Source organism: Trifolium pratense, linkage group LG5 (genome assembly GCF_020283565.1).
Source record: "Trifolium pratense cultivar HEN17-A07 linkage group LG5, ARS_RC_1.1, whole genome shotgun sequence".
In the NCBI taxonomy this organism is placed as follows: domain Eukaryota; kingdom Viridiplantae; phylum Streptophyta; class Magnoliopsida; order Fabales; family Fabaceae; genus Trifolium; species Trifolium pratense.
Window position 1 is genome coordinate 1,715,822 of NC_060063.1, and position 16,354 is coordinate 1,732,175.

General features: G+C 33.3%; 2 protein-coding genes across 8 annotated transcripts; one reads left to right on the forward strand and one right to left on the reverse strand.

The window, feature by feature from the left end:
• Positions 1–942: 942 nt before the first annotated feature.
• LOC123884626 (probable N-acetyl-gamma-glutamyl-phosphate reductase, chloroplastic) lies at positions 943–5,858 on the reverse strand. The gene is made up of 13 exons (XM_045933766.1): positions 5,503–5,858; positions 5,274–5,402; positions 3,620–3,727; positions 3,316–3,402; positions 3,178–3,228; positions 2,995–3,066; positions 2,353–2,472; positions 2,215–2,275; positions 2,023–2,103; positions 1,738–1,817; positions 1,571–1,660; positions 1,363–1,491; positions 943–1,285 (listed from the first exon to the last, which is right to left on the reverse strand). Exons 1-13 carry the CDS (start codon positions 5,557–5,559, stop codon positions 1,178–1,180), a joined length of 1,173 nt encoding a protein of 390 aa, XP_045789722.1. The 5' UTR covers positions 5,560–5,858; the 3' UTR covers positions 943–1,177.
• A 3,014-nt stretch (positions 5,859–8,872) lies between these two features.
• Positions 8,873–11,755, forward strand: LOC123884628 (2-methyl-6-phytyl-1,4-hydroquinone methyltransferase 2, chloroplastic-like). Of its 7 annotated transcripts, none has more exons than XR_006800882.1 (4): positions 8,873–9,252; positions 10,388–10,573; positions 10,723–11,018; positions 11,122–11,755. XR_006800882.1 is itself a non-coding variant. In XM_045933769.1 (4 exons), exons 1-4 carry the CDS (start codon positions 9,181–9,183, stop codon positions 11,130–11,132), a joined length of 261 nt encoding a protein of 86 aa, XP_045789725.1. In that variant the 5' UTR covers positions 8,873–9,180; the 3' UTR covers positions 11,133–11,755. The 7 variants fall into 7 exon arrangements, 1 of the variants encoding a protein (XP_045789725.1); XR_006800884.1 differs by having other exon boundaries at positions 10,748–11,018; XR_006800885.1 differs by having other exon boundaries at positions 10,388–10,450.
• Positions 11,756–16,354: the final 4,599 nt, after the last annotated feature.

Consider the following 16,354-nt stretch of genomic DNA (forward strand, 5'->3'; position numbering starts at 1 on the left):
TTGATTTTTTGATTTATTCAATGTTGTGAAGTCAGAAATTCGAACCTGAATAAAGATGTTCAATTTAATATATCTAACCAAAAAAAAAAACATAATAAACTTCTCTATATAAATTCATATCTTATCATGATCGATTGTTTTAGCAGTTAATTTTGTCGATTGTGATCAAATTTAATATATAAATCAATCGATTTTCTTTGGTTCAGTTATTAGCTGCTCATATTTTCAATACTAAAGCCGTATTAAACAAATTAGATTATAAATTGATTCATATTTTATTTAGATAGTCAAATGTTAGTAATCAGTACCAGTTAGAATATTAAAAAAAAATGAGTTCGAACCTGAATAAAGATGTTCAATTTAATATATCTAACCAAAATAAAATAAAAAAAATAATAAACTTCTTTATATTAACTCATATTTTATCATGATCGATTGTTTTAGCAGTTTCACGCAGAAGTCGATCTCAATTGTAGATTTGTAATCTAATACTTCATATTTACGCAGTGCATATTTAAAATTTAAGACAATATTCAATCTCGAACTTTTTTTATATTAAACGGACGGCCAACAAGTTTTTTTATATTCAATTAGTTATAATTAACATTTATAGATGTTGATTATTATAACTCACCTCTAAAAGAGAGATAAATACGTGTTTCATGAATTCAATTCACGGTGAAGTAATTGTTGTTTGGACTTTGGTTCTGCGAATTTTGTCATTTTAAATCCCTAGATCCCAAATCTATCTTCTTCTTTATATTTACCTTAGCAAGGGTAAGCCTTTTGAGCACACAGGCATATTATTGAACTAAAACCGGAACATTACAGTAAGATGGAGCAGAAAAAAAGGCATTCCCCAACCAGATTCTAGAACCTAATCTTTTAGTTCCTACACAACAAGGTTACGAGTCTCGCGGTTCAAATGTCTCCTAATAAAACTAACTTGAAAATCATCAAACTGGTGCATTTGTTCCTGAAAGTCTAAGATAACAGGATACATGGCAGCAACCTTGTTAGTTAACAAAAATCCATGATTCTAAAATGTTTCGACTAGGCTATCCTCTAGCCGAGACATTGACTCTATACCACGGTTGGCCACATAAGTCAATAGAATCAAAAGGCGAAAAGAACTGTTTATAAGTTTACACAGAAGAAACATTGGCTACTCCGACTCTTAAGGAAACAGAGGCAGGTAATGAAGCCCCAAATTTTCTGGAAATCCCATTATTAAATTAAGATTTTGTAATGCTTGACCTGAAGCTCCCTTCACTAAGTTATCAATCTGCAACAACATATCAACATACTTAGAGACAATGCAAGAATTAAGTGACCTAAATGTTTCACGTATAACATACATACCACAGATATAATGATTGCTCTTCCAGGAATTCGGTCAGGGAAAACATTGATTAAACAGTAATTTGATCCTTTAACACTATGAGTTCGAGGAATGACGCCATTTTCCAAAAGTACAACAAATTCTTCATTCTGAAACAACCAAAAAACAAATGACAACCGATAAACCTCATCACATTGAGGTAAAATGAAGTGTAGTAAAAGGATAAACCTCATATGATTGTTGCAGTTGATGGTACAAGTCTTCAATTCTTACTCCTGGAGCCATTTCCACATAAATAGTTGATTGCATACCACGGCTCTGAAAAGGGGAGGAGAAATATTTGTCAGTTAACCTGACAAGCAATGAAAGAAGACAGCCGATAGTGCTACTCTTACCATTGGAATCAGGTGTGGGGTAAAACTAATGGTTACTTTTGAACCTGCAGCATCAGTGAGTCCCTGTTCGATTTCTGGAGCTGTAATCCACAAAATACGATAATTTTATCTATTCGAGAATCACCAACATTATATAAAATCTAAACACAAACTGTTCCTCAAAAATCTCTTGGGAAAGAGATGCATCACAAAATCACTTTAGAAAAATCTTATCTACTCAGTTAGGCGCGAGTCTACAATACTTGAAAGGCATAAATCCAATTATACCAAGCAAAATAAACTTACCATGGCGATGCCGAGTAACACCATAAGAATTCATACCCTCAGTCACTTCAGTGAACAATAAATTTTCTTTCGCACTTCGACCTGCAATGAGAACCAAGTAATAGAACAACATTGAAATTATATGTGGTTGTTTTAAGAATGTTGCGATATACTTTGTAATAAAATACCAAAGTTGTGCATCCAAATTCTAACCTGCTCCACTAACACCAGATTTTGCATCAACAATAATATTACTAGTCTGAATAAGATTAGCCTGCAAGACCAATAAAAATCAGACAGCGTTAACTTATTCGAAATGTGTAGTTTATAAAGCAAAGCAAGTGTGTTAACCTTTATAAGTGGAACAAGAGGAAGTTGAATGGAAGTTGGATAACAACCAGGATTAGCAACTAGGCGTGCGTTCTTTATTTCCTCCCTTAAAACCTCTGTTAATCCGTATATAGCTTCTTTCTGGATAATAACTACATTAACTCAGCATGAGGAATAAAATGGTACAAGCAGTTCTTTGGTTTAAACGAAATTCCATTTGACTTTAGTTTTTTCATTAGAGAATTAATTAAAAAAGAAAAAATCGACTTGAGTTTCACAGTTCATTACAAATTCATGAAGTGATGGCATCTTATTCATCAAACATATACCTTAGAACTTGACAGACTGTTTGGGAGAGTTTATGGAAACAATTTATGACATGTTCATAAGTTGTTTTCAGCTTATTTCCATAAAGTCTTTATGATAGCTTATGGTATATATGAAAACGGTTTGACTCTAGTTTATCTTTTGTTATAGAAATAGCTTAAATACAAGCACTTATATATAAGTGATTATGCTATAAATGCTCAATTAAGTTGTTTACAAAAACAGGGCCTAAAAAACAAATTAAAATCCTATTGACAATGTGCTCTGATGATGAAAAAGAAAAAAGTTGACCTAGATAAATGAGACCCTTTTGTAGTTGAAGAGGATAAATCCCACCTGCAAATCTGGTGCCCTGTGTGGCTGACCATACCACTCTTCATACTCAGAAACATCTCTTAAACGAAAATCCTACAAAATGGAAGTTTACAATTCTGATAAGAAGCAAAATTTCCTTTAATCTATAATGAAAATAATCTGTAAATAAAAACAAAGAGACGACGACAGTTATTCGAAACATACAGCAGAAAGATCAACAATCTTCAAGTGCTCCGGAAGGCCTTTAATTATTTCCTGGAAGAAAGAACGTAAATTAAGGTATACATGTGTTCTTTTGCTCAAATCATGGAATTACGAAACTCAAAAGATATAAGAATGAACCTGTGTAGTTCCATGTGGTAAACAACAAAATACAGCATCCACGTCAGAAAAATCTGCATCCTTTATTGCAATCAAATCTGGCAAGTCCTGCAATGAAGTCAAAATTTGTAATCTATGCAACAAAGCATCAACATATCGTCATGATCACAATCTGCATGAACATTATGTAAAAGGTATACAAATTTCAATCAGAAGAAACCGAACAGATAGCATACCATACTACCAATAAATATAGCTAGAAACTAAAAAATATATATATATATATCTCATAAATACATTTCATCATATATTAAACCAACCATACTTGTGTGACCAAATGAGGGAATACAGATGAGATTGCCTGTCCAGCTTTCCTATCAGCAGTCATCAGTGCCACCCCAAAGTGTGGATGATTTGCCAAAAGCCGAATAATCTAAGAAAAAGAATCACAACATGTTAACAAAGTTACGCCGGATTTAAACAGATTTTAATACAAAAAGCAATGAGTTGACAACTTGAGTACACTACATGGAAAGTGGTAGTGCAAAAAATTTGGAATTAAAGGCACGTTACAGTTTACAATTGAGTTCTATAACAAAAGCGCAATGGATAAATATAAATTATAACAGAAGAATCGCTCTAAGCCACAACATAAGTAGAAAAGCAATTTCACTTGCACTTTTTTCCATATTCCCAATTACCTAATCTTTCCACATGCTAATCCAAATTCATCTTAAAGTAGCATTTGGTAGACGAGTTAGAATGGGAAGACACAACATGTGAGGTTTGTCCTACAAAATAACCAAGCCCTTTTGCAAAATATTCTGAAAGTCATGTAGGAACTTCTCATTTTCAAGTTCAACATTATCGAAAATATCTCTCTTAATGTAAGTAGCAAACAAGCATTCAACTACTCATCTCCTATCCAATTGCACATTTGTTTTTTCATAAAATTCATGAGAAATTTTTTTTATTGCATGATCTTAGCTCCCATTTAGTGGGGGAAAGTCATTATTTTAAACAAGTAAACCATTTTAAACAAGTAAACCACCAAATTAGCCCCTGTCTCTATTGAAGTGTCAAGTTGGTCCCTGTATTTAGCCACTTGCTATCAATTAAGTACTTATATTTTAACAAATTACTATCACTTAAGTGTCTATGTTAACCACTTACTATCAATTTAGTCCCTAGAAGACTTTCAGAATGACTAATATTCATAATTTCAAGGATCTATTTGAGTTTCCTACAAGGTTATGGACAAATTTGGTGGTTTACTTTATTTTAAATGGGGGAAAATTTTAAATATCCAATAATTAACAAGTAATAATAAATAAATTAGGGAACTATGCAGCACCGACACTTTAGAATGAAATCTTGTCTGGTGGCATCTGACACGTACAATCACTTAAATTATTACTGCTGTCTATTTGTGTGTTTGGTAAGTCCAATAAGCTAGCTTATAGCTTATTGGACTAGCTTATAAGCTTGTTTGATAAAAATGGACGTGTTTGGTAACAAATTTATCTAACTAACCAATAGCATTTTTTGAGATGCTATTTCAAGTAGCATTTGAGCTTATATCTTATAGCTTTTTACATTTTACTTCATTTTTACCCTAACCATGTATTTTTATGATGTTGTACTTACAACAGCTAAATTTGTCAAACACTTTAATTTCATTCTACTAGCTTGTCGGCTACAAGCTATTAGTTATCAGCTAGCTTATAGCTTATTTTTACCAAACGCCAATGTAGCTTAATTAACTAGTTATAGATGAGTCCATATGTAATGAATGAATATAGGCCCTAGAAAATAAAATAGGCCCAAGATGCATTAGTCAATTTTAGGTGATTAATCATGTTCTAGAATGATCTAGAAGAATGGTAAGTCATTGGTTAGTAAGGAGCATTACCAATGCTATACCTATACATAAGGGTAGTGGATGCATTACACCCTACAATAATATGTAGCTTAATTACCTCAGAACCAGTGTAGCCACTTGCTCCAAGAACACCAACACGAACATTGTTTTGTGAAGTTGTTGTTGTTATACCACTCTTGATCGAACACTTAATATGTGACTTCACATTGTGTTGCTTTATCAAGTCCTGAATACAATCAAACACAAAATTTGGGTATTTTATTATTACTGATGAAAAGGTAAAAACTTTATAGAATCATAATGAATAAAAAAGTTGAATTGAATACCTTGTTGGAACAGTGAGCACTGTTAAAACAAATGGAACTGAAAGCAACTACGCTCATTTTGTATCTCCGGCGGCTAAAAGAGGATTTTGCAGAAAAACGACAGAGACAGAAGCAAAGCAAGATTCCACAGCTGTTAACTGATCAGTCTTCTTGGCTCAGTTCAGGTGTTGAGAACTGAGCGCCTTACCAGTAGAGGAGAAGCTGGAGGCGACGACGCAAGTAGCAATTGACGGCGACGACGCAAGTAGCAATTGACGGCGACGGCACCAGCGGCGGAGGCTGGAGGGAAAAGGAGGCTTTTTTTTCCTGAGAGCGTTTGGAAATGGCTTTCAAAGCCTTACACGGTTTCAGAGAAAAGAAAAAGGTCCTTTATCTTATTTTTTTGTAACACTTTGGTCCTTTATCTTTTTTTTGTAACAATTTGGTCCTTTATTTTTTTTTTTGTAACACTTTGATCCTTATCTTATTTATTTATAAAAAATAAAGGACCAAAGTGTTACAAATAAAAAAAGATAAAGGACCAACATGTTACAAAAAAATGGATTAAAATGTTACAAGTAAAAAACATAAAGGACTAAAGTGTTACAAATAAAAGATAAAGGACCAAAGTGTTACAAAAAAAAGATAAAGGAGCAAAGTGTTACAAAAAAAAATAAGATAAAGGACCTGTAGTGTAATTTTGCCAAAGAAAAACAAAAAGTTGAAAATAGAAAAACAAATTGTGTTTTTTTTTTTATTAAAAAAATTGTTAAATATGTTTTTTTTTTATTAAAAAAAATTAGTTTGAGAAATCTTAGGATTCAAAGAGCGCTTATAAATGTATTTACATTTACCTCACTTCAAATACACTAGTGGGGCTTAAAATTCAAGATATGTTTATATTAGAATCAAATAAAATAATAAATGATTAAATATATTTTTGGTTCCTCTAAATACATTAACTTTTATTTCTAGTCCTTTTAAATATTTTTTAAAAATTTTGATCCTTGACATTTTCTGTTTTCAGTATTAATCTCTACTTCTTTTAAAAAAAATTCTTGTCGCATGTTCCAGCTGATTTTTCTTTATATGACATGTAATTGATGAGACTTTAAAACATAATTAGTTTAATAACTCTAGTCGTCACCTCTTTTTGTCATATATATTTAGTATTTCTTTTGGCTTTGTTTGGCAAAAATAGCTTATGGCTAGGCATGGCAATGGGTACCCGCGGGTACGGTTTTTACCTTCCCCGTTCCCCATACCCGAATCATTGATAAATACCCGTTCCCCGCCCATTACCCGACGGGGATGAAAAATTGAACCCAATCCCCATCCCAAATGGGTTCGGGTATACCCAAATGGGTTCGGGTATCCCCGAACCTTGCCCTGCCCTGCTGAACCTTACCCGAACGCAAAATTTTCCCGAACACTGACATACATACAATACAAAAAAATTCAAATAATAAAGTACAAATCAAAATTTCAATGCATTAAACATACAAATGAAATGATATTCCAAAATATCAAACCAAAATTATCAAAACCATAAAATAGTACCGGTACAAACCAATATTCCAAAATACCATCAAAACAACCACATAACCAAGAATGTTCTACATCATTGTTCACTGAAATTGCTAAAAAAACAAATAACTAAGAACCATTGTTCATTAAAAATCCTAACTCAAGTAGATAAATTATATGATATGTGACATTATAAATAAATAAATAGGCGTAATATAGTAATTTTATATAAACGGGCGGGTTCGGGGACGGGTTCGGGGTGGGTACCAATATCTCCGTTACCCGCCCCATCCCCATGTTTTGAAATCGGGGAAAACCCAAACCCGAACCCAAACCCAGTCAAATCGGTTTTTCCCCGTCAAATTCGGGGTGGGTTCGGGCGGGTACCCGCGGGTACGGGTTCTGTTGCCATGCCTACTTATGGCTGATAAGCTAGCTGATAGCTTCTAGCTGATAAGCTGATTGAAGTGTTTGGTAAAATTAACAGTTCAGTTGACTGATAAATGTAAAATGACATAAAAGGACAACTTTCAATAAAATTTTTTATCAAATTAATACTATTTAAGATACTTAGAAGTTAATATTTTAAGTTTATTTTATTTTTTTTACAATATTTTAAGTTTATTAATTCAATAAATATATCTTTCAAATATTATTATTAAACTATTTTTTTTTTGTTTACAATGAATTGATGATCGAACCAAGGACTTATAACATACTATCCAAACCCCCTCACCACTAGACCAAACCTAGTGGCTTATTATTAAACTAATTTTTATATGCTGAATTTTTTTTAAAAAAAAAATTATTTTCCTTTCAGATGATATACTTTATGAAAAAAGAACAAAAAAAATAATAACAAAATATATTCACAATATAGTATAATGGTTAATTATAGTAAGATACGTTGTTTCCAAAAAAATTATAGTAAGGTACGTACCTATGAATTGATAAAAAAAAATGATTTAGCCTTTATATTTGAAAATAGATAATAAGGCAACGTTAAAACATGCTATATACATGTGATTTTAAAAGAAGCAACGTTAAAACATGCATTTACTTATTTTATTTTAAATTCTAATGATAATAAATTATAAAGGGTAAATATGGATTTTAGTTAAAATAATAAGGGTAAAAGAGGAAGAAAAAATGAAAAGCTAGAAGCTATAAGCTCAGAAGCTACTTGAAATAGCTTCTGAAAAAGAAGCTATAAGTCAGTAAAATAAGCTAAAAGCTCTTTCTGAAAAGACTATTACCAAACATGTCTTTAAGCTTATAAGCCATAAGACAAAAGCTAAAAGCTAGCTTTTTGGGCTTGCCAAACAGACCATTTGTTTGTTTTTGTGATTTCATCATCCTTTGTTTTGATTATCCCATCTTAGTGCAGGGTATTTGTTATCCCGTCTTAATGCGGAGTCACTACTAGAAAATTTGCTTTTAGAGACTGATTTAGCGACCGAAATAATTTGGTCGCTATAGAGACCGAATTAGAGACCAAATTTTGAGAGTCAAAGTCAAAAAACAAATCGGTCACTAAATCGGTCGCTATGCAATTTAGAGACCGAATTGGAGACCGATTATTATTAGCGACAGCAGATCCGACACAAACGTTTTTTTAAACAAATTAAAAAAAAAATCAAAAATCAAATATTATTACTATTTTTTGTTTCTGCATATACGACCCTCTAATATTTTTTTTTTTGAATAAGTGACAAAGTCTCAAATTATCTTATGTATGTTAAATGGTTCAAAACAATTTAAAACTTTCATGGCTAATAATGTTTTATTTTATTTTATGTTTTATTTTAATTTATTATTATTATTATTATTATTATTATTATTATTTTATTATTATAAAGAAAAAAACTGGATTGAAACCTAGAGCGTGTCTCTTGCTTCACACTCTCCTCACGATGAATATTCTTCTCTACAACCCCTCTTTCTCCCAGTGATCAATCTTGTTTTTGGCCGCCAGAAACATCGCTCTTCTTCTCCCTCATTAGCCATCAGGACTCTATTTTCCCCCTTTCGTCTCTTCTCTCTTCGCAACTGCTCCGGCGTTCGTTTTTCACGTCACCACAAGCAGTCAAGCATTAAAGTATCCATCATCGCTCGGTCCTGCACTTTGAGAGCCGTTCACACCACACACAATCTCTGTATCGTCCATCATTGATGTCTTCGTCAGCTTACAGCCGCACACATGCTTCTCTTCCGTTGAGGTCTCTCACCACGCTCACTGCTCAGGTTCGCTATTTTATCCTTGAACCCTATGAAATTGTGTTCTGTTAATTTTCTGATTTCATCTCCAAGTTGCATTTTTTGTTTTCAATTTCATCCAGACCCTAATATTCATGTGACCCTAAATCCAAATTGATTCTCTCGTTAAAATTTCAATTGCCAATTTCAATTTTTCATTGTTCAAATTGCCTGCTCTATTTACCATTGGTATATCTTTTAAAAAAATATGAAACCTTAATACTCCGAAGGTTTAACAATAAACTTCAAGGGACCATTTCACAATACTTTAAAATTCCATGCTCAGTTTATTCTGCTACTTAAGGGATCATTTTTTTAACTTGACATATATGTTGATTTTAGGGGCATTATGTGGGTTTGATTGGAGAATGGTAAAGTTTTTTATAAAAACTACAATTGTGGAAAGCCACTTACCTTTCACATCGTGTTGGATATCATGACTCTGTTCTATCCATGGTTTTAAAGCCATGATTCTATAAGTAACATTATAAGCAATGAAAATAACAAATTATTTATTATTAATAAGCACAAAAGTAGGTGTTTTGAGATATTGATTGTTGAATTCAGAATTTGTTATTAGAAACCTTAGAGTATGTATATAATTATGCCGGTAACATCATCGACATTGGTCATTCTCATATCATTATTTTCAAGTTCAAAATGTCACACTACATGTGAGTAGTCTTCTCTCCTGGTTTACTACTTTTATCTGTATGTTATGCTTTGATGATAAGGCTGATAAGGAAACTTAAAATTTATTCTCAAATGACTCTTCATCTATGGCTATATAGCATTAGTTGGTTGCAAACCCTCTTTCATGTCTGTACAATCTAACCCTCATTTGATTAATGTGTTTGGTTTTATACAATTCAACCCCCAACTCAAGAACTAATTGTGGATTAATTATGCTCAGTTTAATTATCCTTAGTTATTCACTTAATATGTTTTATCTATATTAATTAATTGTAGTTCTTCCACATGGTTTACTTATGCTCAGTTTTATTTTGCTCAGTTATTCACTTATTCCACATGATTGATATTTCTTAGCCTCATTATATAGTCGATATTGGCATACATTAAGCTATTAGTTATCTCATTAGAAATTCTGCTATTGTTTTGGCAGGGGAAACGAGGTATTGAGAAACAACCTTTTCAACTTCCTAATTTCAAAGAATAAGGGATGCTTGTAAGATAATTTACGGTGGATGCCCATTTGAGCTTTATAAGTCAAATCTTAGTCCTATGATCATTGGACCAAAATATTTGAAAAATTAGCCTTTGTGAATCATGATTGTGAATATCTTTAATGGTAACTAATACTTTAATATTTTAGTGGAAAATGCTAACTTTAACTTCATGATCATTAGTCAAAAATAGCTAATTTATCTATTGTTCCTACTAATTGTGCTATCACTTTCCTTATGTGTCAATTTAACATAAGATTATTATGTTGTTCAGCATTGAATACTGACCTGATCCACAGGTCAGTGGGTTTAAGGAAGCATACAGAGTGCTAAAAATAGGAGGCAAAGCATGCCTTATAGGTCCTGTGCACCCAACTTTTTGGCTGTTTCAATTCTTTGCAGACATGTGGATGCTCTTCCCTAAGGAGGACGGGTATATTGAATGGTTTAAGAAGGCTGGTTTCAAAGATGTCAAGCTCAAAAGGATAGGTCCAAAATGGTATCGCGGCGTACGGAGGCAGCACGGACTCATCATGGGTTGTTCTGTCACTGGTGTCAAGCCTTTATCAGGTGACTCTCCCTTTCTTGTAATATATACCCTTTTTAAGTTCTTCTTTAGATATCAAAATTCATCAAACACTAAACTATTCATTATATGCATGTCTTTATGAAGCTTGGTCCTAAGGTAGAGGAGGATGTACAGAAACCTGTAAATCCATTGCTGTTTGTCTCGAGGCTTATTTTTGGTGCAATTGAAGCCACTTACTATGTAATACTACCAATTTACATGTGGATCAAGGACCAAATTGTTTCAAAGGGCAGGACTATTTAATCAAAGATTGGAGAATCAAGTAAAGTTAGGGTAGGAAGTGGTGGTCTGGTTTTGATGATTGATGTTCAAAAGCCTTTAATTTCCAAATTAATGGCCAAGAATATTGCTTCCATAATGTTAATTTGTTGACATGTTCTGCCATAGTCAGTTGCATTGCCCCTTCAATTTTACTATAATTCTAGAATGGATATTTACTTTCACCCCAATCATCAATTGTTTATTTGGAGATTAGGGAGATGTTCCTGCAGCAGATAAGCCAAGTTTATGAGATATATATAGAATATGTGCTGGCTGTTTCATGATCTTATTTCTTGTCTGCAAGATTCAACTTAGTATTGTATCTGCTTCTGTAATGTTCTGTTTGACAGTGGACAAGACAAAATAACAATGAGTCTATGTTCGACGATATCCAAAATGATATGTTTACATGTTATGGCTTATTTTCTTTTTTAATCATCATTATTGAGATTTTTTATTTTTTTCTTGGTGAATAATCATCATTATTGAGATTTAATTCTACATAACCATGACGTTCATATTGTTGTTTACATGTTTAATTCATTGGTGTTTATAATGTTTTAGAGATATTATATTAGACAAAAAAATTGTTTTTAGGGATTGTAAATTTAATAATAATTTTTAAAAAAAAAAAAACTCCTTAGCGACCGAAATAGAGACTGATTTTAACAAAATATTTCCAAATCGGTCGCTAATTCGGTCGCAAATCACCAGAAATTAATTCACAGTTGGTCACTAAATCAGTCGCTGTAGCGTCGAACACGTCGTCGCAAACATCAGTCGCAAATTCGGTCTCTGACTTCAGTCTCTAAACCGGTCGCTGATATCGGTCGCTGTGTTGGTCGCTAAAATTCGGTCTCTGAGTTGGTCGCTAATGATTAGCGACCAGGGTTGTTGATGCTGATTTTAGATGGTCGCTAAAGGATTTAGAGACCGATTTTCATCAAAATCGGTCTCTAAATCGGTCGCTAAATGCGAGTTTTCTAGTAGTGAGTATTGTTATCCCGTCTTGGTACGATGTTCATTTGTTTCAGGTTGAATGATTAAGGTTGATTCAGTGCAGATCCAATCAATGACTTTTGTGTCATCAACGCTACAAATCCGGAGGCATAGATACTCCGAAAACTTCAATATAGTCAAATATGTAGGCTTATGCAATATGTCGTTTTATGCTATTAACACGGATGTTGTGAGTTTGTTCGCAGATTCATCTTTTTTGTTCTTAACGATTTTGAATTTGTATTGCATTGATGTACTCTTATCAATTTAAATGAATGAATACATTTTATTTGGTCAAAAATTAATTTATTAAAATTTCTAAATCCGTTCTTTCTAACATTTTATTGGAATCTCAATAGTCTTTAAAAGAATTTGGATTCCATCAGATTAAAAGAAGAAGAAAAAAAGGAAGTGGTAGTAGAATATATAGAAGATATATGGAATAATCAGCATAAGAAATAGAATCATAAACACTCTTTAAAATTAATCAAGCTTATTTTTTGATACAAATACAAAACAAACCAAAACAATACTACTTTTAACACACACCTTATGTTGTATATAGTGTTGGGATTGGGCCTTATGCTTAAGCCCAAGTTATGTAGTTTGTTGTAGGCCCAATATACTCAAACTATATAAGCCTCTTGGCATGTGCTAATAAGATGAGATTGACCATTTGTTACAACGAGTGGTATCATTGAGCCAAGGTCCAAAACCTGTAAGCACGCTTGCGTTTCTTGCTTGCAAAGAAACAGTTAGTTTGTTACGGTGTTGCAACCACCACAATCACCATCTTCTCTGATCACATTCATCCCATTCTTGCTTTTTCTCTTATTCCCTTAACATATTCACCATATATTCATCCCTGCAACTCTTTCTTTGATTCATCATGTCTGAAAACTCAGATTTTATGAAACCATTCATTCTCAAGTTCGATGGCTTCTACGATCGTTGGGCAATGTTGATGGAGAATCTTCTCTGATCAAAGGAGTATTGGGGCTTAATAGAGCATAAAGTAATGGTTGCGCCGGCAAATGCAACTGCTGACCAACAAGCTGCTGCAAATGCAAGCAAAACTCACGAATTTAAAGGTAAAGAATTACTTGTTTCAATCCATAGATTGATCAATTCTTCAAACAATTCTAAACCGTGAAACTGCACAAGATATATGGAATGCAATGTGGATAAAGTATCAGGGCTCAACAAAGGTGAAGCGTGCATAGCTTTAAGCTTTGCGTAAAGAGTTTGAGATTCTTGAAATGAGGGAGAGTGAATCAGTGGATGAATACTTTGTAAGAACCATGACAATAGCCAACAAGATGACAATATGTGGTGAGAGAGTTGAAAAAGTCACTGTAGTTGAAAAGATTCTTAGGTCTATGACTGCAAGATTCAATCATGTAGTGTGTTCAATTGAATTGTCCAATGATGTTACTACCCTTTCCATAGATGAATTAAAGAGCAGCTTGATTGTTCATGAGCAACGCATTAAAGGTCAACAAATCAAACAAGAAGAGCAAGCTCTTAAGGCCACTAATGGAGGCAGAGGGAGAGGAAGGAGTTCCTCTAGAGGTCATGGAAGAGGGAGGCAAAACAAGGAGAATGGTGAGTGTTACAAGTGTCATAAGCTAGGACACTATCAAAGTGATTGTCCAAATTGGGCAGAAAATGTCAATTATGCTGAATTTGATGATGAAGAAGAAATGTTACTCATGGCAAAAACCAATTGTGATGATGAAAAAGGTGAAAATTGGTTCCTTGATTCTGGATGTAGCAATCATATGGTGGGAAATAAAGAGTGGCTATGATTTGGATGGAAATTATAGGGACTCGGTGAAAGTTGGTGATGACTCGAGGATGAATGTGATGGGCAAAGGGAATGTGAAACTATGCATCAATGGAAGAAATCACATCATAACCAATGTGTATTACATTCTAGGTTTGAAAACTAATCTCTTGAGTATAGGTCAAGTTCAGCAGAATAATGTAACTATAGTATTCAAAAATGATACTTGTAAGATCTATCATCAAGAGAAAGGTTTATTGTTTGAAGAGGAATGCTAGCATCACACCTTTTATCACACTCCTCTAACACACTCCAATCATAATTTTCCACTACAACCACTTTTTAAATTCTTGAACCTGTTGCCGGTTTGCTTTTTGAAGCATTAATTTTATTTTATTTTAATTATTATTTTGTTATTACCCTTTCATCTTCTTTATCAAGTGCCCTGATCGTCTCTTTCATTGTTCTTTGTTCAAAAGAAATTTTTGCTTTCAAACCTTCTTTTCTTTTTCACGTCAGTCACACAAGTTTGAAAGGGTGCTCATCCAACTTTGCCAGAGTGGCGAAGAAAGTTGGGATTTATTCTGGCTACGACTTTGCCGAAGTGGTGGAGAAAGTTGCGATTTATTCCTGTGAGGACAATCTTAAATTTTCTGCTTCATATTGTTGTTGTTAACATATCATAGTAAAATTAAGATTTGATTTTGTTGTTGATTATATTGCAAAACATTTTCCCCAATTTGATGTGAACAATTGAGATTTTGTAGCTACTACTATGCTGTAAAGAATGAGGGGAAAACACAGAAAATTGAAATTAGAAAAACGTGTATAAAATTGATTTTTGTGAACTATTGTTGCTGAATGTTCATACTTCAGGAGAAGCAAGGAAAAGCAAAAAAGCAGAGGAGATTGACGGTGAAATAAAAATAGTCATGGGAGAAAGACAAAAAAAAAGTGCCATTTTTTTAACACTTGTTCAGCCGGTTAAAAGGTTAACAAATAAAAAAAGTGGATGATGTGGCTAATTATAAGTGGTGTGTGTTAAAAGAGTGTGTTAGAAGGTGTGTCCCTAGCATTACTCACATGCCAGCTAACAGGATGTATGTAAGGAATGCAACTGTCATTTCACCTAGATGTTTACAAGCCTCACAGAAGATTAGTTCTCAACTATGACATAGTAGATATGGGCACCTAAACATCAAAGGGTTGAATACACTAGCAAAAAGGGAAATGGTAAAGGGACTACCAACTCTAGCTGAACTAGATGAAAACTGTGTTGATTGTTTGACTGGAAAGCAACACAGGGATGCCATTCCTAAGCAGGCAACATGGAGGGTTGGCATGAAGATGGAGCTGGTTCACTCTGACATATGTGGACCCATCAAGCCTACATCAAATGGTGGAAACAGGTACTTTGTAACCTTCATAGATGATTTGACTAGAAAAACCTGAATTTATCCTTTGAAAGAAAAATCTAGTTGTTTTGAAATATTCAAGCAATTTAAGATAATGGTTGAAAAAAGAATCTGGCTGTGTTATGCAATGTTTAAGAACAGATAGAGGAGGTGAATATCTCTCAACTGCATTCAATGAATTTTGCAGCAATCAAAGCATCAAAAGACAGTTAACAACAACTTATACATCTCAACAAAATGGTGTCTCTAAAAGAAAAAATAGAACCTTGATGAATATGGTCAGAAGCATGTTGGCAGGAAGAAAAATGCCTAAAGCTTTTTGGCCTAAAGCTTTGAAATGGGCTACTTATGTCATGAATAGAAGTCCTACACTTTCTGTCAAAAACATCACACCAGAGGAAGCTTGGAGTGCGAGTAAACCTTATGTGCATCACTTTAGAGTGTTTGAATGTATTGCTTATGCACATGTCCCAGAGAATCAAAGAAGTAAACTTGATAATAGAAGCACCAAATGTGTACATCTTGGATTGAGTGAAGAATCCAAGGCTTACAAACTATACAATCCTGAAAATAAGATCATTATTAGTAGAGATGTTGTTTTTGAAGAGAATAAATGTTGGAACTGGGATAAGAATGGAAAAGTAAGGAATAATCAAAATATTGATGAGGATGATCACAATGATGAAGAAATCAATACACCAACTGTTATCAACACAAAAGAAGAAATTGTTGATGAAATTGACAATGCACCAGCCGCTCCTGAAGGCAATCAACAGTCAGATGAAGAAATGCATACATCTAGTGATGATAATGATGTTGTTCAGTGTAACATCCTTTTTTTTTTATTATTAATATT

Excerpts from the sequence above, each read along its gene's own strand:
- LOC123884628 (XM_045933769.1), top strand. The coding sequence starts at position 9,181 with ATGTCTTCGTCAGCTTACAGCCGCACACATGCTTCTCTTCCGTTGAGG.
- LOC123884626 (XM_045933766.1), bottom strand. The coding sequence starts at position 5,559 with ATGAGCGTAGTTGCTTTCAGTTCCATTTGTTTTAACAGTGCTCACTGT. Across the intron at positions 2,473-2,994 it reads ACAGGGCACCAGATTTGCAG|AAAGAAGCTATATACGGATT; the intron begins GTGGGATTTATC and ends GTTATTATCCAG. Across the intron at positions 1,492-1,570 it reads AACTGCAACAATCATATGAG|AATGAAGAATTTGTTGTACT; the intron begins GTTTATCCTTTT and ends TGGTTGTTTCAG.